This window comes from Elaeis guineensis, chromosome 2 (genome assembly GCF_000442705.2).
Source record: "Elaeis guineensis isolate ETL-2024a chromosome 2, EG11, whole genome shotgun sequence".
In the NCBI taxonomy this organism is placed as follows: Eukaryota; Viridiplantae; Streptophyta; class Magnoliopsida; order Arecales; family Arecaceae; genus Elaeis; species Elaeis guineensis.
Window position 1 is genome coordinate 125,199,377 of NC_025994.2, and position 18,133 is coordinate 125,217,509.

Genomic DNA, 18,133 nt, shown 5'->3' on the forward strand with positions numbered 1-18,133 from the left:
GGTTCTCCCTCATGATGCAAAAGAAGCTCGGAAGTTCAGAAATCAAGCCTCCCGGTACATCCTTTATGAGGACAAGTTGTACAAGAGATCATACTCTCTGCCCCTTTTAAAATATCTCCGGCCTTCGGAAGCTGACTATGCCTTGTGGGAGGTGCATGAAGGGATCTGCAGAAGCCATCTGGGGGCTAGATCCTTATCCCACAAGCTGCTTCGCCAAGGATATTACTGGCCAACAATGCATCGTGACTCAATTGAATACGTCAGAAAGTATGACCGATGTCAGAGATATGCCAACATCCAGAGACAGCCCACCATCGAGCTTACACCCTTGAGTGCCCCATGACCGTTTGCGCAATGGGGGATGGATATCCTTGGACCCTTTCCCGTGGCGTCGGGGCAGAGGAAGTTCCTCCTAGTAGCGATTGACTATTTCACCAAGTGGGTTGAAGCCGAGCCGCTGGCAAAAATCACAGAAGCTAAAGTGTAAGACTTCGTCTGGAAATCAATCGTTTGTAGTTTCGACCTGCCGAGAACCCTAATTACCGATAACGGGCGGCAATTTGCGGGAGCGAGATTCGTCGAATTTTATGAAGACCTAAACATCTCCCACAACTTCACATCGGTAGCCCATCCTCAAGCGAACGGCGAAGCTGAAGTGACCAACAGAACTCTGCTGCAAGGGATCAAGACAACGCTCGAAAAAGCGAAGGGAACTTGGGCAGACGAACTTTATCATGTGTTGTGGGCGTACCGAACTACCCAAAGGCTGTCCACAGGGGAGACCCCCTTCGCTCTAGCCTTCGGAACGGAGGCTGTTATCCCAATTGAGCTCAAGCTCCCATCGGCACGAGTCGTGGCATTCAACGAACATCACAATTCGCAAGATCTTCAAGCCAACCTCGACTTGCTGGAAAAAAAGTGGGAGGTAGCTCAAGTCCGGATGGCAGCCTACAGACAGAAAGTCGCCCGCTATTATAATTTTTGGATCAAGACTAAAGTCTTTAGGGCAGGAGATCTAGTGCTTCGACGAGCCGCTGTCTCGCAACCTCAGGATCGGGGGAAGCTCGCCCTAAATTGGGAAGGCCCATACGAAGTCAAAGAAGTAGTCCGGCCTGGAACTTATTACCTCAAGGAGCTCGGAGGAGCAGACCTCCCACGGCCATGGAGCTCGAAAAACTTACGAATGTATTACCGATAATTTATTTTAAATAAAAATTTTATATCCGCATGTCTTCTCTCTTGGCACAAGCCTATATCGACAGGACAGTCAAAACAAACCATGTCGGGAGCAGGAGGAGAACTTCATCTCGATAAAATCGAAGGCCCGGTTCTCCTTAGACTTGATAGGGGGAGAGGCCTTGCAACGCTCATATGTGCCCCCACAACCCTGTTAGGGACAGGAGGAGGACCTCGCCCTAACTTGAGCAAAGTCGAAGGCCCGATTCTCCTTAGACTGGATGGGGAGAGGCCCTGCAACGCCCATATGTGCCCCCACAGTCCTGTTAAGGACAGGAGGAGGACCTCGCCCTAACTTGAGCAAAGTCGAAGGCCCGATTCTCCTTAGACCGGATGGGAGGAGAGGCCCCGCAACGCCCATATGTGCCCCCACAGCCCTGTTAGGGACAGGAGGAGGACCTCGTCCTAACTTGAGCAAAATCAAAGGTCCGATTCTCCTTAGACCGGATGGGAGGAGAGGCCCCGCAACGTCCATATGTGCCCCCATAGCCCTGTTAGAGACAAGAGGAGGACCTCGTCCTAACCTGAGCTAAAACCGAATACGTCAGAAATTGGGAAGAACCCCGTCCTGACACCAATTAAGGTCTGATCATCCAAGACCAGATCAGAAAAGGAGGACCTCCTCAGTGGCCCCTTCGCGCTCCCGCGACCCCACCAAGAGCAGAGGGAAAACCCTCACTCGAAAAAGAAAAAGGAAAAAAGGGAGGGGAGTTAAAAAGGAAAGCGACAGACTGCATCAGCGATGAATGAAAAACAAACAGCATCAAAGATGCAGGGAACCTCATCTCAGCGAGGACTGGGGTTCTCATCAAAATCCCCGATCTTCAAGAAAGCTCTCTACACAAGCCAGAGATAAGACGGCTTCCTCAGGGTGACGAGAAGTACGGACCTCTGAGCTCAAACTTTGAAGGGGGGCGTCATACCCGAGTAGCCTCGGACAAATTTACGACCGTGGATGAAAGGACAGGTCAATGTGACGGCAATCGGGTGCCTCCGAACGGCATCGATTTCGAGCGAGGCAAGAGCCGAAAGAAGCTCGGTAAATGACAATTCAACACATGAGTAAAAGAGGTAGCGGAAAATTTTCTTCTCATATTATTTATTAAATATGCATTACAGAGCCCTTAGGGCCGAATAAGAAGGATGACCGGAAGAGCGAGCCGATGCGGCAGCGACCAGTAACCGCCTGACGACGTCAAAAAAAAAAAAAAAGAAAGGGGAGGGGAATACAACAATAACAATGGTGAATGAAAGAAGTTCGGCAGACGATAATTTGACACAAAGTGCAGACAAAATAACATAATCTCCTTCTCATTCTCGATTAACAAGATGTACGTTACAAGACCCTGGAGGCCGAGGAAAAAGAACATTACTACAGGACTCGAAAGGAACACGATTAGGGACCACTTCAAGCTTTCGACTCCTCCTTCCAGTTCCATCCTTTTCAGCGATATTTTCCAGCGCGTGTGATAAACCCCTCTGCTCTCGCCCCCCGTCTCGTTCCGCTCCATTGCCGAAACCCCAACCCTAGGGGGAAAAGGGGGGGATAGAATTCAAAGGACGGCGACGGCAGCGACGACGACGACCTGCATCAAGAAGAACCAGAAGTACCCCAGAGGCCGCGACGATGCCGGAGGCATGCACCACCACCGTGTGCTCCGCGACGACCACCATCTTGGGTACTTCGGCAAGGTCGGCATGCGCTACTTCCACCATCCTCGCAACAAGTTCTACTGCCCGGCAGTCAGTGCCGACCGCCTCTGGTCTCTCGGCCCCGACGACGTCAAGAGACCCGTCACAGCTTATGATGACAGCTCTACCCCCTTGACCGGCATCGCCTCATTCAACTACTCCGAAACTCTCGGGTGGAACGCGCCCACCGACCACTGTCTTTCCCCTCCTACTCCTCTCGATCCGCAACATCCTCTCGAGATTGGCCTCCGGGACAGAAGCCCCGACGGGGGAACCCCTCGAAGGGGCTCAGAAGGCTGAAGGCGGCGGGGTGCCGACGGAGATGACGAAGACCGGTGCGAAGAATGCTTAGAGTCAAAAAGGGCGCCAATGGAGTGACTAAACTCTCTGGCAGAAGAAAGATGTCGACTCTCAGGCGAAGTGAAGCCCCTAAAGGGAAGGAGGGGAGCTTAAATAGGCGACGGGGCCTGGCGCAATTATGGTGGAGGATATCCCTAAGTCCACCGGCGCCCGCCGCGTGTCCCACTCACCGTGGCGTAAGGCTGGCTGCTAGCGGGACCATTATGGTGTGGCGCTTAGGACTGCGCTTCGGAGGAAATTCCGAAAGGACTCTTCGGATTGCCCTAATCGAAAAAAGACTCCCGCACGCGCGCATTAAATGCCAAAATATCTGAGGGCGGTCGTGCACAGGATTCAAGAGGGCAACTTCAGCTGTGAAATTTCTCTGTACTTTCTTCATTCGAAACTCGAACTCGAAAGTAGAGGGACTGGTGTTGGGTATGAGACACCCCCTCAGTCGAAGTTCGCGTCAGGAGTGACCCTCCGGGGGTTCTACCGATGTCCGACCTTTGGCGGCATCTTCCTGAGCCTCTCCGGCGGTCGAGCCTCCGTAGCGTTCCCAAGTTCTGCCGATGGATAAACGGCCACCAGTGTAGGACGAATTCTTCACGATGGGCGGACTTCGCCCAAGCTCCGGCAGTGGTCGACCACCTCGAAGACTTCATACGGGCTCCCACGGGAGGCAGACTTCGTCCCCGACTTCAATTGAAGGAAGACTCCATCCGGACTCCCACGGGAGCCGGATTTCGCCCCCGACTTCGACTACAGGTAGACTTCATCCGGACTCCTACGGGAGTCGGACTTCGTCCCCAACTTCGACTACAGGTAGACTTCATCCGGACTCCTACGGGAGCCGGACTTCGTCCCCGACTTCAACTGCGTAGGTAGACTTCATCCGAACTCCTACGGGAGCCGGACTTCATCCCCAACTTCGACTACAGGTAGACTTCATCCGGACTCCTACGGGAGCCGGACTTTGTCCCCAACTTCGACTGCAGGTGGACTTCATCCGGACTCCTACGAGAGTCGGACTTCGTCCCCGACTTCAACTGCACAGGAAGACTTCATCCGGACCCTCACGGGAGCCAGATTTTGCCTCCGACTTCGACTACAGGTAGACTTCATCCGGACTCCTACGGGAGCCGGACTTCATCCCCGACTTCAACTGCGCAGGTAGACTTCATCCGGACTCCTACGGGAGCCGGACTTCATCCCCAACTTCGACTACAGGTAGACTTCATCCGGACTCCTACGGGAGCCGGACTTCGTCCCCAACTTCGACTGCAGGTGGACTTCATCCGGACTCCTACGAGAGTCGGACTTCGTCTCCGACTTCAACTGTGCAGGAAGACTCCATCCGGACTCCCACGGGAGCCGGATTTCGCCCCCGACTTCGACTACAGGTAGACTTCATCCGGACTCCTACGGGAGTCGGACTTTGTCCCCGACTTCGACTACAGGTAGACTTCATCCGGACTCCTACGGGAGCCGGACTTCAACCCTAACTTCAACTGCACAGGAAGACTCCATCCGAACTCCCACGGGAGCTGGATTTCGCCCCCGACTTCAACTACAGGTGGACTTCATCCGGACTCCTACGGGAGTCGGACTTCGTCCCCGACTTCAACTGCGCAGGTAGACTTCATCCGGACTCCTGCAAGAGCCGGACTTCATCCCCAACTTCGACTGCAGGTGGACTTCGTCCGGACTCCTACGAGAGCCGGACTTCGTCCTCGACTTCAACTGCGCAGGTAGACTTCATCCGGACTCCTACGGGAGCCGAACTTCATCCCCGACTTCAACTACAGGAAGACTTCATCCGGACTCCTACGGGAGCCGGACTTCATCCTGAACTCCTATTGCAGGTGGACCTCACCCCGATCTCCTACGAGGGCCAGACTTCGAGCTCCTACCGCAAACGACCCCCTCCGAGTTTCTGCTACAAACGATCTACCTCAAATTTCTGCCACGAGCGGTCCGCGCCGGATTCCCACCGTAAGCCTTTGACCGAGCTTCCGTTGAGGGCGAATTCCTGTCGGATTTCTATTGCCGACAGGCCTGGACCCCCTGGCGGGCCACAGTAATGACCACGACTCTGCTCCACTTCCTGCGACGGATTCCGCACGGCTCCATCACTCCCTGGCAGGCTACAGTAATGACCACGACTCTGCTCCACTTCCTGCAACTGATACCGCGCGGGTCCTCCACCCTCTGGCAAGTCGCGACAACGGACGCCGCTCCACTCCCCATGACAGACTCCACGTGGCAGGTCACAGTGATGGCCACGATTTCACTCCACTACCCTCCATAATAGACTCCTCCTGGCTCCGAACGGCCCACTGCCAGACGGTTACAAACGTCGCTATCATCTATCGCACCCTCCGCCTATATAAAGGGGACCCCAGATACGTTATTCTTTGAGCTCTAGCTTCTATCCCAAAAACTCTGCTAAAATTTTTGTTCGAGCACTCCATTCTTGTTGAGGCAGAGAACTGACTTGAGCGTCGAAGGATCTTGCCGGAGCAACCCCAACTCCGGTTTAGATTTCTTTTGCAGGTCCCGGCGGCGACCGCGACTCCCTCGACTCCAGTTTCTCCGACGCAGGCGGATTTTTGCACCAACAGTTCCTTTGAAAACTATGCAGGCAGATGAATGAAGTAGTTAAATGGATTTGAAATCTATGCAGGGTGCAATCCAGTGGTCCACATAGTGAAAGAAGATCAATAATTTTTCCATGCAAAAGATGCAACTTGAATCCCATGTGCCCGTAGGAGAACACTATGATAAACCACAAATAAATCCCTCTTAATTTGGGCCGTACATTAAATTCATGCAATTTATTTTAGAGGGTGGGGGGAGCATGGGGTAATCTAGAAAAGATAATCCATGTTACAAATGTTGAAACTTTGATATGCATGATTTTTTGTATAACGATAAACTAAAACACAACTTTGCAATTGGCCTCCTATATAATCAACACTAAGAATGATCATTTTCCTAGGTAGCCAATCTCCAAATGCATATAATTTCTAACCAGATGATCCAGATTACTGAAGGAATTTTAAGGTTCTGACAGCAATCCTCGATGAAAAATTACAAAAAAATGAAAATGGATAGTAGTTTCGCCAGAAAGGAGACTTCACTAAAACAAAATTAAAGATCAAAACCGCACACAACCACAAAAATATTTCAGGATCTACAGATTTAGTTACTATAATACATTATGCATGCAACAAACCATCTCTGATGTTGCAACAGCAACAGCAGCAGGAAGAACAAGTTGTCTGTGGGAACTATTTGAGACATCAGCAAACGAAAACGTCAAACAAAAGTAATATATGCAGCACCTTGAGTTTATTAACAATCATGAGAGCAGATTAAATGACTGTGCTCCTTTGGCAACTTTGATGAAGACATCCTCTAAGGTGGTATCTGCCAAGCCCCAAGCATGTATGGTGAATTTCTTCTTTGCAATTTCTACTGCTCGGAAAACATCAGCAATTCTAACCTCGTGCTTTGGCACTTCAAACTTTTGGGTTCCAGATATATGATATATCCTATTTGCACTAGGAGAGAGCTGTCGAACCAAGCTTTCTACCTCTTCCTCTTCATTTGAAGATGTTGTCATGGTAAAGACGTAAGATCCTCCATATCTAGCCTTTAGCTGTCATCAGACACCATCAAAGAATGGTTATTCTGACTAAAGAATCTAGGTTTAATTAAAATTTACGAGCTGCATATGGTGTAGATTATGAGATGAAATTCAATATTTTTAGATCTAGGCCACCTGCCAGAAAGCAAGGTTGTGTATATTATATAATGCATTTACCTCCTTTGGATTTCCTATGCACTGCAAACTTCCATCCACAAAGACACCCAGTCTATCACATAGGTACTCTGCCTCCTCCATTGAATGTGCTGAAATAATCAAGAAAGCTTCATTTATGATGTTATTCAAAAGTAGACTTATGTTAACATTAAATCCCTTAATAGCAATGACTGCTGGATGAGAATTAAGAAGGCCAACCATAACTAATGGGGAAAAAGGATTGATGGTTACAGTCACAATAATGTTTAAACAAATTCTACCATAAACCAAGCTAAAATACAATTATGTATGTCCCAGCCCACCCAAAAAAAAGGGGGACTTAAAACTTCCGTAGACAAGTTTAGGTATCATTATGGGCTCTGCTCTTTCTGAATTTGAATGATTAGATGTATTAGTTCTAACATAGAAATGAGAAAATGAAACATACTAGTGAGAATAATTGCCCGATTTCTTTTTGCATGCTTCACAACATTCCATAAGTTTTTTCTTGATGCTGGATCTAATCCAGTACTTGGTTCATCCATATAGACAACCTAACAAAGCATTTCATCACATGACATGTTACCCAATTAGACCTCCATAAACTGATAATAGTCAATTTCAAGGACTTAAATCAGATATCAAAGATATATACTTTTGGATCACCAATCAGTGCAATGGCGACGCTAAGTCTCCTCTTCATACCACCACTGTATTTTCCAGCTTGTTTGTCACCAACACCACCGTAGAAAAGATTCACACTCTTCAAGGATTCCTCAACTGCCTGGAAATAAAGAGGACAAGATAGTAATCCAAGAAAAAGGAGACCTTTATATGCGCTTTGGCGGTCAAACAAAATTTCAGACCTCATGACTTAGCTACTCTGTTAACAGCTCTCTTATAGGCACAATACATTCACAATGTAAGCCCTTAAATGTTAAAATAAAAGGGTGTTGTTCAGCTAATGCAGAGTCTAGGAGAGGGTCAACTGACACAGCCTTACCCCCATACGCAGAGAGACTGTTTCCGTGCTTTGAACCTGTGACCATATCATTGTGCAAAGACACACCATCTCTTAAATGCTAATATCTCTTTAATGTTTTGGCAATGAAACAATATGGCATGCAAGCATGTACATTCCGCATTATTACTAATATGTTCTCACAAAAGAAAATCTAAGAAATTTAACATAGCAAGGAATAAGATATTGTCTGACCAAAAAATGATGTTTATTAGTTTTGATGTTTTGTGTAGTATAACAACATCTTTTAGAATGATATTAGCATTCAGAAATTTTCAATTCCATTTATAAGCATTGTAAAAAGTACATATATCCAGTTACATTGCTATTTGATTATTTCAGGAATAGTAAATCCACTCGATTTTCCCAAAGATGCACTAGAAAATAGCATCCTTGGTTGCATAAACTAGGTTACTCATGCTGTTACTTAAATATCTATTTACTACCAAGTTTGCCTATTATACACTAAGTACAAAAATATCTTGACTTCATACATTTCGGATCTCTCATATAAAACAAAAGCCAAACTAAAACTCATGTCAGATATAAGAAGGGCATGTATGCTAATAGCAAATGCAATACCTGCATTAATGCAGCACCTTTGAGATTCTTCAATCGACCATAAAACAATAAATGCTCTCTGCCCGTCAATGTTTCCCAAAGCAAGCTGTATTTAAGAATGACAATCAATCAGCACAAGAATAATACCAATCGAAAATAATAACATCAATTTCCTAATGACCAATACAATTGAATCAATTTGTTTTGATATGCACCATCTTCATCACAAACATCCTTTCTAGTTACAAGGATAAAATTCAGGTTCATACTCATGCTGCGGGCATACACCCATGCTTGTGTATATTTCATCCATATCAATCCTTATGTCCAATCCACGAACATATGCAGTGCCAGAGGTTGGTGTAGTAAGTCCAGTCATCTGTCAGCAGATGAACATCTTCATATTATGTAAAAACTGGAATTTGCATGTGAAATGATTATGCTAGGACCACATGAATCTAAAAAGGAAGAGAGGTTTACTGATTCAAATAATGCTTCATAAATGTTGAGATGAGCGGCAATTTATCTTTTTTTTTTTTTAAGATTTTCTTTAGCAATAAATGATGAGATAGACAATAGGAAATAACATGAGCTTCTTAATTAAAAATGTCATAAGAAAAATCAGAAACAATAATTAATCTTTGAAATGATATTATACTTGAACTTAGTCAATGCAATTAGAAACTAGGGCAGGTTTTCTAGATATCCCCATATTGATTCATAATTCAAGGGTTAAAAGTGACTGTGTTATCACTAACCATATTGATAAATGAAGTTTTTCCAGCACCATTGGGACCAAGCATGCCAAAACATTCCCCATGAGGCACAGCTAGAGATAACCCCCGAACTGCAAACTTCTCTGGATTTCCATCTCTTCTTGGGTAAACCTTCTTAATGTTATCAGAGATGATTGCATAACTAGTGCTCTGTTCTAATAGTAGCTGCTCAACTACCTCTCTCTGAAAAGAAGTAAAAAACAAACAATTATCAAAATAGACTAGTTTAGTTCCTGGACATTATAAATTAACTAAAACTATCAGATAAATATCAGAATTTTATAAGCTAATCAAAGAACCAGTTAAGATAAACTATAATACATCCTTCTAGAACAAGTTGACACAACTCAAAATCAATCTGTCAAAATTAATTCTAAGCACTTTTACATATCTACAATGCTGATTTACATGATCACATCTATATTTTACAACATTTTCATCCACACAACATTGAATTTTTTGAGAAATATCCACATAGAAATGTAGGTTTAACCATTTCTCTTGTAAAATTTTCCAAAAGATTTCAGGGACTGTTGGGTACACAAGTTTTACTAAAATGAGTACAAAATCCATCTCACAAAATGTTTGTTTGGCTGGTTTCGTAAAACTGTTTTGCCAAAACTGACAAGTCATAAAACCTGAAAATTAAGGTTAATGAAAAACAGGCCTTCCACTGTTATTTGTGAAGCCTGTTTTCTACATAGCGTGTTTTATGTTCACCTGTTACGAAAAAATTCATATGCAACCAAACAGCCCAAAGGCATGTAAAATGCTCACGACAATTTAGAAGATTTCTCTTTTATTATTATGGAGAAAACAATCATGATGTATAAAGGCACACATATAAGTATTATTTGTGTTGCGGCCAAGGGCTTATAGCTCGGCACATGAGGTATTGTCCGCTCTGGCCCATGGGCCTTATGGTTTGCTCTTCAAAAGATGCCTCACATGAAAAGAGTGGTCCCTTCCTATATATACCAAAGTCCTCCTTGACTCACAATCAATGTAGGACTAATAATACCCTCCCTCCTATACCCTCCTATATGACAACAATTTGTATCAACAAAAAGCTTCTTAGAAGCAATGATATAGAAACTGAATAATTAGCTGAAGATGTATCTTTGAAATGATTTTGATGAGTCTCTAGACCCTATATATATCTATAGGAAATTAGTGTTTCTCCATCCAAAAAATTGAAAAAGCACCTTGATATCTCCCAGAAGGCACATGGTTTTCTATAGAGAAATTTAATTTCAAGCCAATTGATTTTTTCCAATTGAAGTCAGAATTTTGTTAGTGCCCAGGAGCATTAAAAAGATTTTGCTCCTAACAAAGATGTGTCACAAATTTAGGGGGTGTTTGGTTCGTATCCGAAATCAGAATGAGAATGAAAATCAAAATGGCTTGAAATCAGAATCGGAATGGCCAAATCCTCCGAAGTGTTTAGTTCGTGACCGGAATCGGAATCGAAATTGGAATGAAAATTTGAATCCATAGAGGAGAGTAGAGATTGAGTTCTATATAAATTGAGCCATTTCCATTCCACCCGAAAATCGGAATCAAAATGGGACTCCTCCCAACCAAATAGTTGGAATGGGAGTCACCCATTTCGATTCCGATTCCAGACCCCCATTGCCTCCAACCCAACACCCCCTTAATATATTTCAAATTTACCAAGTTTGACCCATCTTTATTCTTTTAGTTGTCACTTGTCAAATCATGCATATTCACAAAGATTTGTACATGAAAGGCATGATATTCCTTGTTATCAATAGGCCTCTTAGGAAAAGAAAGCGCAATTAATATGTAGAGATGCTCAGACATGTTTTTGTATACTGATATGTTGATTAGGTTGAGAATACGTGCTGATCATCAGGCAACTATACTCAAAATATCGAAAGCCTCTTCTTCAAACAGAATTCCGCAGGCTGAATAGGAATATGGGTTTTTTCTGCCTTTTTATATTTTCACTGTGATAGAACTCCTGATCATAGGCACTGCACATCTGGCTACTGTACCTTTGTTAGGGGATATATCAGCAAGAATCGCTTAATATTGCACTAGGTCCCATAGTATATTTGAGTCATTGAGGCTAGAACAGTTGACAACTAGTCAAACCTAGGCTTTTCCATTTAGAGGCTATTCTTGACAGGCTGAGTGTTCTTAGTATTTGATACACCTGCTTGAGGAAGAACATTATGAGATACTAGCTTTCCATACAAGCATACTGAATGTTGGCAACTGCAGGGCCTATCTAACCATTTGCTTGTTTACTTGTTCCAGCTTGTGGCAACTGCATGTTGAGTATTATTATCCAGTCAATAATGTTGTTTCTAATAGAGCCAAAAGGACTTTGGTCATTTTGTTGGCACCCCGCTTCTCAATGCATGCACTGGGGAGAGTTCCAGGTTCGAACCTGGATGGTGGCATCCCACTGTTTTTTTTTAAAAAATAAATGTAGCTCTAAATATATTGCAATCTCAATAGAAGTCATGTTGATCTGAAGTTAGAAGTCACCAAACTAAGTAAATCTAACAATTAAGAGAAACAAAGGTCATATTTCAAGAGTATTGAGAAGGTAAATCTTGACTTTTAATCTGAAATAGAGCAATGTGCCATCCTGTTCAATCATTCATCAAGATTTTAATGCCAATCTGCTCAAATAAGTGCTCAAACAGTCTCATATTTAATTAACATATACCAATAGAAGTAGAAGTCAAGTAGAAGACCTCAAACTTAGCAATATTATATAGATGATAATTTTTTAAAGCAGATATTAATAAATAAATGCAATAAGTCAGTACAATTAACTCTAGCATAGATATGTAGGAACTGAGCTTACTTCTTGAGAAACATCAGGTCGCTCCATTTCTACAAAAACTTTGGATTCTTCTCGCTTTAAACTTGGTTTTCGAAAAGATGCTGAAGGCTTCTTCTGAAAATACTGCAGAAAAAATAGAGGACCTCTTCTGATACCTCCTGATGAGGCAACCTGATCTAAATAGTATGCAGCTGGAAGCAATACTAGCCATTCCACAGTCATAATAATCAAGACGTTCCTCATTCCATTCTGACTGTCACTTAGATCTTTCCATCGCATACCAGAAGTCCCCATATTATCTCCCATGAAAGCATATTGGGCAAACTCATATAACCCACGATACAAGGAAAACCCGGGAACAATCTCCATGACTATAATCCAACCTCCTAAATTCATAAAAAGAATTTCTGGTTTGTAATGCATATGACTTGGGGAAAGGCATCAAGGTAGACAATTTACAGAAACATTATTTCGACAAGCATTTGAAAAGAAATAATGCAAAAATGATATTACTTACTTGGGAATGAGCTATCTTCCATAAAAAAACGCAAAAGAAATTGTCCTAATAAGCCCGAAGCAAATACATATATGTGCCCAATTACTGCACATCAGATATCACATCAACAAAATATGTCACTATCTAGCCCCATACTGAGTGTTTAAGCAAGATTTCTGTTTCTTCTGAGCTCAGAAATCATTCAAGGACTAACCTGTAGCAGTCTTTACACTAGAAAAAAAGGCTGCCATTAGGAAGGCTGTCACAATCTGCAAGTTTACGTAAATGGCATAGAATACAAACTGTATGCTGTAATCATTCAATGTGAAGAATTTCAGCCCTGAATAGAATTTAAAAAAAAAAAAGGTTATGTACTGCTTAATCTGAGAGAAATGTAGACAAATGAAGTTCTTATCCTCACCTATAACAGAGCCAAATATCACGAAACATATCATATAGACTGCTGACAGAGAAAAAAAGTAAGCATAAGATATGACCCAGTAGGGTCCATCCTTTAGCCCATGCATTTTCATAATAATCTTTAACTTTTGTTGCTTCTCGTATACCAGGTAATTCAATATAACCTACATCAGAAGCAAAAGAAGTACTCAATACAACCTACCTCTTCATTTCAGAAATTTTGAGCCTAAAAGTATGCTGATATAAAGCAACTATAGCAGAGTTTCGAGTAAAAGCAGGGAAATAGCACATATATTTTTAAATTTTCAATTTATGACTATACAACCATCTCTCCCTAAATATATCTATCTGCACAAGTGTGTTTGTACATAAAACACATTAATGCAAAATAGCATTCAAGACACCAGAAAAAAGCATACATATAAAATAAGTGGCGGTACAAGTAAAATGGGGCACTGGGAAAACAGGAAATAGAGATCACTCGAGATTTTGGCTCGTAATACTCACCGGCAAAAGTAGGTTAACAATCCACGTGAAGAACAATGCACCAAGGAGAGAAGAAATATCAAATCTATTATCTGTTCCTGATTTTGGCATGTCTTTCACATATTCAAGTCGCATCATTACGCCCATACCTCTTAGAAACCGGAGGTATGCATTGGAGGCCTGTAATTTGTTTTTTTTTTTTTTCCGAAAAAGAAAAGATCAGCATCTTGTCGATTGTATTAACCAAAATCTGCAAACATCAACCGGACAAAAAGGAAAATGAACTCCAAAATGAGAAGTTTTAGAATATGGAGGAGATTTCCTTCTCTTTAAGACTCAATGTCATGTATAGATGCTTAGACAGGACCCATACCGAAGTAAACCATGCTAAGTGGTGCATAAATACAACCTATCAACAAAACTTTTATCATATTATCCATGGACTGCCCAGTACAATGACTTTACATAAGAGAGAAGCACTCTAAACACGCACGTGTAGTGTACATAGAATACTATAAGCAACCATACTAACTGTCCCTAAAGTTTCATCACCTTAATCTCAGAGACATATCATTCATTAGTTTGCACGATCATGAATAAGATTGGACATTAAAGGCCATGGCATCAAGTTTGCAAAATAAGCCCCCTCCTTGATGCCAAGTATGTATGCCCATCCATAAGGATGGGGGGCAACAAAAAGGGATACTTCATCTGAAAATTTAAATGGAAAACAAATTAATTGAGAAAAAAATGAGATAGAGAATAGCCATAAGCATCTAAAGACAAACTGAATTGGAAGGAAAACACAGGTGACCATTTTCACTAGAACATGACCTCTTAAAGAAATAATCCAGATACGCGATTAAGTTTCAAGGCACAAATTCTTTTTGGGGATGATCCTGGGCTTCTGATACTAGTTCTGACTTGCTGATTCAGTTTGGCTAAGCAGGGGATGGGGGAAAAAGAAAAAAATGAATATATTGGAAAGTCAAGTTCAATGTGCAAGGCTTTATCATTCTTAATAAAATTTAATCAGTCCAGCAAGGAGAGAATTGTATGTCAATGTCCTTTTACAAAATCGAAGAAAATAGTACAACTTTGATAGTCAAGTCTATAATCTAACTATGGTCAATAAACCAAAAAGAAGACATATATTATATTAAAGATACTCAGAAAAAAAATCTGAGAGTACATACCGCATTCATTGAGCGAGGAACACGCAACAATGCAATTGGGACATACCCAGTGTCGTTATTATAGGTTGAGTTGTACCAAATGTTCAAGTTGAAACCATTCTCATCAGAGTTCAGGATGTCATAAGCTGCAATAAACAAAGCAGATTTTACATTTAGAAAGCCACATCATTCATGAAGCTGAAAAACAGTAAATTGAAGAAAAAAAGAAACCATTTTTCCTTAGAAAGAAAACAAAAGTTTGTATAATATCACCTGCAATGTATTCATTTGTCTTCCTTTTTGTATTCTCTTGTCGGTAGCCCTTAAACAACTCATCATTTACTGCCGATGAACTATCACGCCATAATGACAGTCCTTGAACACATTCTACCTCTGCTCCAATTTCAAAGACATTATTCAGAATGCAGCCATTTTAGAATGAAATCTGCATTTGGCAGTATACGTATGTGGAAGGGACCATTTTCAGTACATTGATAAGTTATGTCAGTCTAAACAAAATTCTGGCACCACCATGTTAGCACGTACTAATGCATCTTACTACAAATAAGAGCACAAGTATGATCTCCTAATAGATAGCCATAGCAGCCTTCAGGAAAACCCTGCTGTTAATGTTTTCTTGTCAAGTCCATGAGAAAGTGCTACACAGAGATATGAGAGGAAAACACATTTTATCGCTCTTTTAAGTTTCATATAATAAGTATCAACACATAATGTGAAACACAGAAGGCTTTACAAGTTTGCATGCTTGCTATAAGCAAGTACACATAGGCCTATGAATTTTATAATCTAGCACCTAACCAGTGCTTGACTGAAGAAAAAATCGGAAGCATTTTGTTTCGAAATAAATAACAAACAAAGTAAACAGTACCAATACAAGCAGAGGAAATAGCATAGTATTGTCTGATTCGTGAGGATACATGGAAGTATATTTATTTCCAAAGTAAGTTCCAAATTCTACTTGAGTATCCAAATCTGGATCAATACCAGCAAAAACATCTCTGAACAAGGTTCTAGCGCCATGGATGCCCATCAATATCAGATAAGGAAAATAAGTGTCTAAGCCAGTGAACTCCACAAATTAAATACACCAATGAGTTGATACGGCATCTATTTTGGAATAGAATTATGCAATATATAATAGAATCATCTTGTGTTACACATAGGCAAACTTGTAAAACAAGATGCAATCATATATATAGCTACCAAGGGACAAAATCTCATACATGATTAATAGTGACTTGGAACACTTTATCAACAAAGTTTGACATCAAAAACTAAACCTGTGAAGACCACTATTCCTGATTTCTGATGCATATTGAGCAAAACATTCCAACAAAACCAGATTGGCCTTTTACATAGGCAAGAAGCTGTTTACCTAGCTCAAGCGTTCTGTTAGAAATCTCAAAGGAAACTGAACGTGTGAAATTTGCTGTGCATTGAGGTTGCAACACATATAATGGTCTATCAGAGACGAACGCAGGTTCGATGAATTGTGTATCTCTGGTCGGTGTGTCCGACCCCTGAAAGATTACCAAACAGCCAGAAAAGTCAAAAGCATACCTTTTGAGGCATGATAAGGATAAATCCAGCAAAAACACAAACACGCGGACATATCAACCAAACTCACCGGTACAACACTAGATAGAAGATTTAGATAATCTGAGAAATTCATCGAGGAAGAAGTGCTCTTAAACAAATTCCCCGCCAGACCTATCAATAGATAAAGTCAATTAAGACAAATGAAACAAACAATATTTAATGCTTAAGAACATCATCTCCAGTAACATCTTTTAGGCAACAAGCTGCATACTTTCTGCCAGCGTTTGGTTACGACCCGTGAAAAGTACAGTAGCCGGACAGGATTTTGAATCTTTGCAGGACGCATCCGGCAAGTCCGTGGACGAAACAAAACCAGATCGAACGGCACGAGATGCAAGGCGAGGGACTTGCAATAGAGCTGGCCACTTCGGAGGGCTGGGTATCGGGCAGCTGTTCACTTGATCCGGTGTCGAGTATTGAAGCCCACAGACGGTCTCGCAGTTGCCATCTCCATTTGTATCGATGCAGACACATCCACATCGGTACTTGGCCTTGCCGAGCTGATCGTTGAGTACATTCTGGAGGATGACAAGCACCACGCAGATGAAGACCGGGAAGCCAATGATTCCGATGTTCGTCTTCAGATTCCGTTTCTGTGAATCATGAATTACGGAGTAATATCGGCAAATGATTAGATGAACAACAGAATTCCTGATCTAAATTGCCATTCTACGGTGCCTAAAGTTTGAAAACCAGTAATCAAAATCCAAATTTCAATCCTTAGCACTCCAAAGTTGTTCCTTTCGCTACAAAAGATGAACTTTTAGCGTTCAAAATTGATAGAACAACTTCGATTTGATGATATCCGTAACATTCGAAGTGATCAAAGCTTTTGAATTGATTCGTGAGGAGAAAGCAAAGAATCTAAGAATTGAGATAGAGAGAGAGAGAGGACCTGGAAGGTAAGGTTCTTCCTGAGGAGAGCATTGGCCTGGGTGAGGAAGCTGGCCGGGCCGCGGGAAGAGGGCTCCATTTGGATCAAAGAGACGCAAACGAGGTATAGATAAAAGGTAAATAGCCGTTGGAGCCTCGCTCTTGTCCTCGGCCCTCACGCCAAATGACGCCAATGGGGCTTTGGTTATTTCGGGCCTCTTTCTCCCGGCGGCAACTTATATAGACAACGCTTGGCTACTCCCGGTCCAAGGCATGGAGGATTACATACAGAATTTCCACTCCGTTGGACGACAACCAACATGACAACAAATTTCACCGTCTAAAGAAAAGGGATCAAACTGGGGACGAGTATCGCGAGAAATTATTGTATGGACCAGGTTCAATTGATCCAGGGCAAATCCCGGAGCATATAAACAGTAGATGACGTGCAACCGAGAATTGGTGATATGCAAACGATAATATGGCATGTTATCCACCGTGGGATTTGGCGTGGTTTATTGGATCTGATCCAAGTAATAATTAGGCGTCATGTTTCCAATGGTCCCACCATGGGATGTTTCCATTCAGGATGAGTGAAGATACTGGTTACAGCGTTGGTTGTCAAATTTTTTTTTTCTTTGAAAATGAATTGAGTTTTTTTTACTTCCAAATTATTATTATTTTTTTTTGATAATATTAGATTATTTGAGTTTGCCGATGAGATACTATTCTGTCTGTTGGCACCTCCTTTCTCTGAGCTTTTGCCCTTCTTTCTTTTGTGCTTGGACCGAGAAGAGACCTTATATTTG

At 42.3% G+C, this 18,133-nt stretch overlaps 1 protein-coding gene across 4 annotated transcripts; it reads right to left on the reverse strand.

Annotated features, from left to right (window-relative positions):
• Window positions 1-6,387: 6,387 nt before the first annotated feature.
• On the reverse strand, window positions 6,388-17,598 carry LOC105052356 (ABC transporter A family member 7). 4 transcript variants are annotated; one of them, XM_010933175.4, is made up of 18 exons: window positions 17,347-17,584; window positions 16,663-17,044; window positions 16,480-16,562; window positions 16,228-16,372; window positions 15,105-15,224; window positions 14,853-14,977; window positions 13,678-13,836; window positions 13,172-13,334; window positions 12,965-13,090; window positions 12,772-12,855; window positions 12,276-12,640; window positions 9,416-9,616; window positions 8,927-9,036; window positions 8,679-8,763; window positions 7,731-7,859; window positions 7,524-7,629; window positions 7,097-7,185; window positions 6,388-6,931 (listed from the first exon to the last, which is right to left on the reverse strand). In XM_010933175.4, the coding sequence occupies exons 1-18, from the start codon at window positions 17,422-17,424 to the stop codon at window positions 6,632-6,634; spliced, it is 2,850 nt and encodes a 949-aa protein (XP_010931477.1). In that variant the 5' UTR covers window positions 17,425-17,584; the 3' UTR covers window positions 6,388-6,631. The 4 variants fall into 4 exon arrangements, with proteins under 4 accessions (XP_010931477.1, XP_073107069.1, XP_019703590.1 ...); XM_019848031.3 differs by lacking the exon at window positions 7,524-7,629 and having other exon boundaries at window positions 6,708-6,931; window positions 17,347-17,594; XM_019848033.3 differs by lacking the exons at window positions 7,524-7,629; window positions 7,731-7,859 and having other exon boundaries at window positions 6,708-6,931; window positions 17,347-17,597.
• Window positions 17,599-18,133: the final 535 nt, after the last annotated feature.

Excerpts from the sequence above, each read along its gene's own strand:
- LOC105052356 (XM_010933175.4), bottom strand. The coding sequence starts at position 17,424 with ATGGAGCCCTCTTCCCGCGGCCCGGCCAGCTTCCTCACCCAGGCCAAT. Across the intron at positions 16,563-16,662 it reads TAACCAAACGCTGGCAGAAA|GTCTGGCGGGGAATTTGTTT; the intron begins GTATGCAGCTTG and ends ATCTATTGATAG. Across the intron at positions 15,225-16,227 it reads TAACAGAACGCTTGAGCTAG|AGGTAGAATGTGTTCAAGGA; the intron begins GTAAACAGCTTC and ends AAATTGGAGCAG.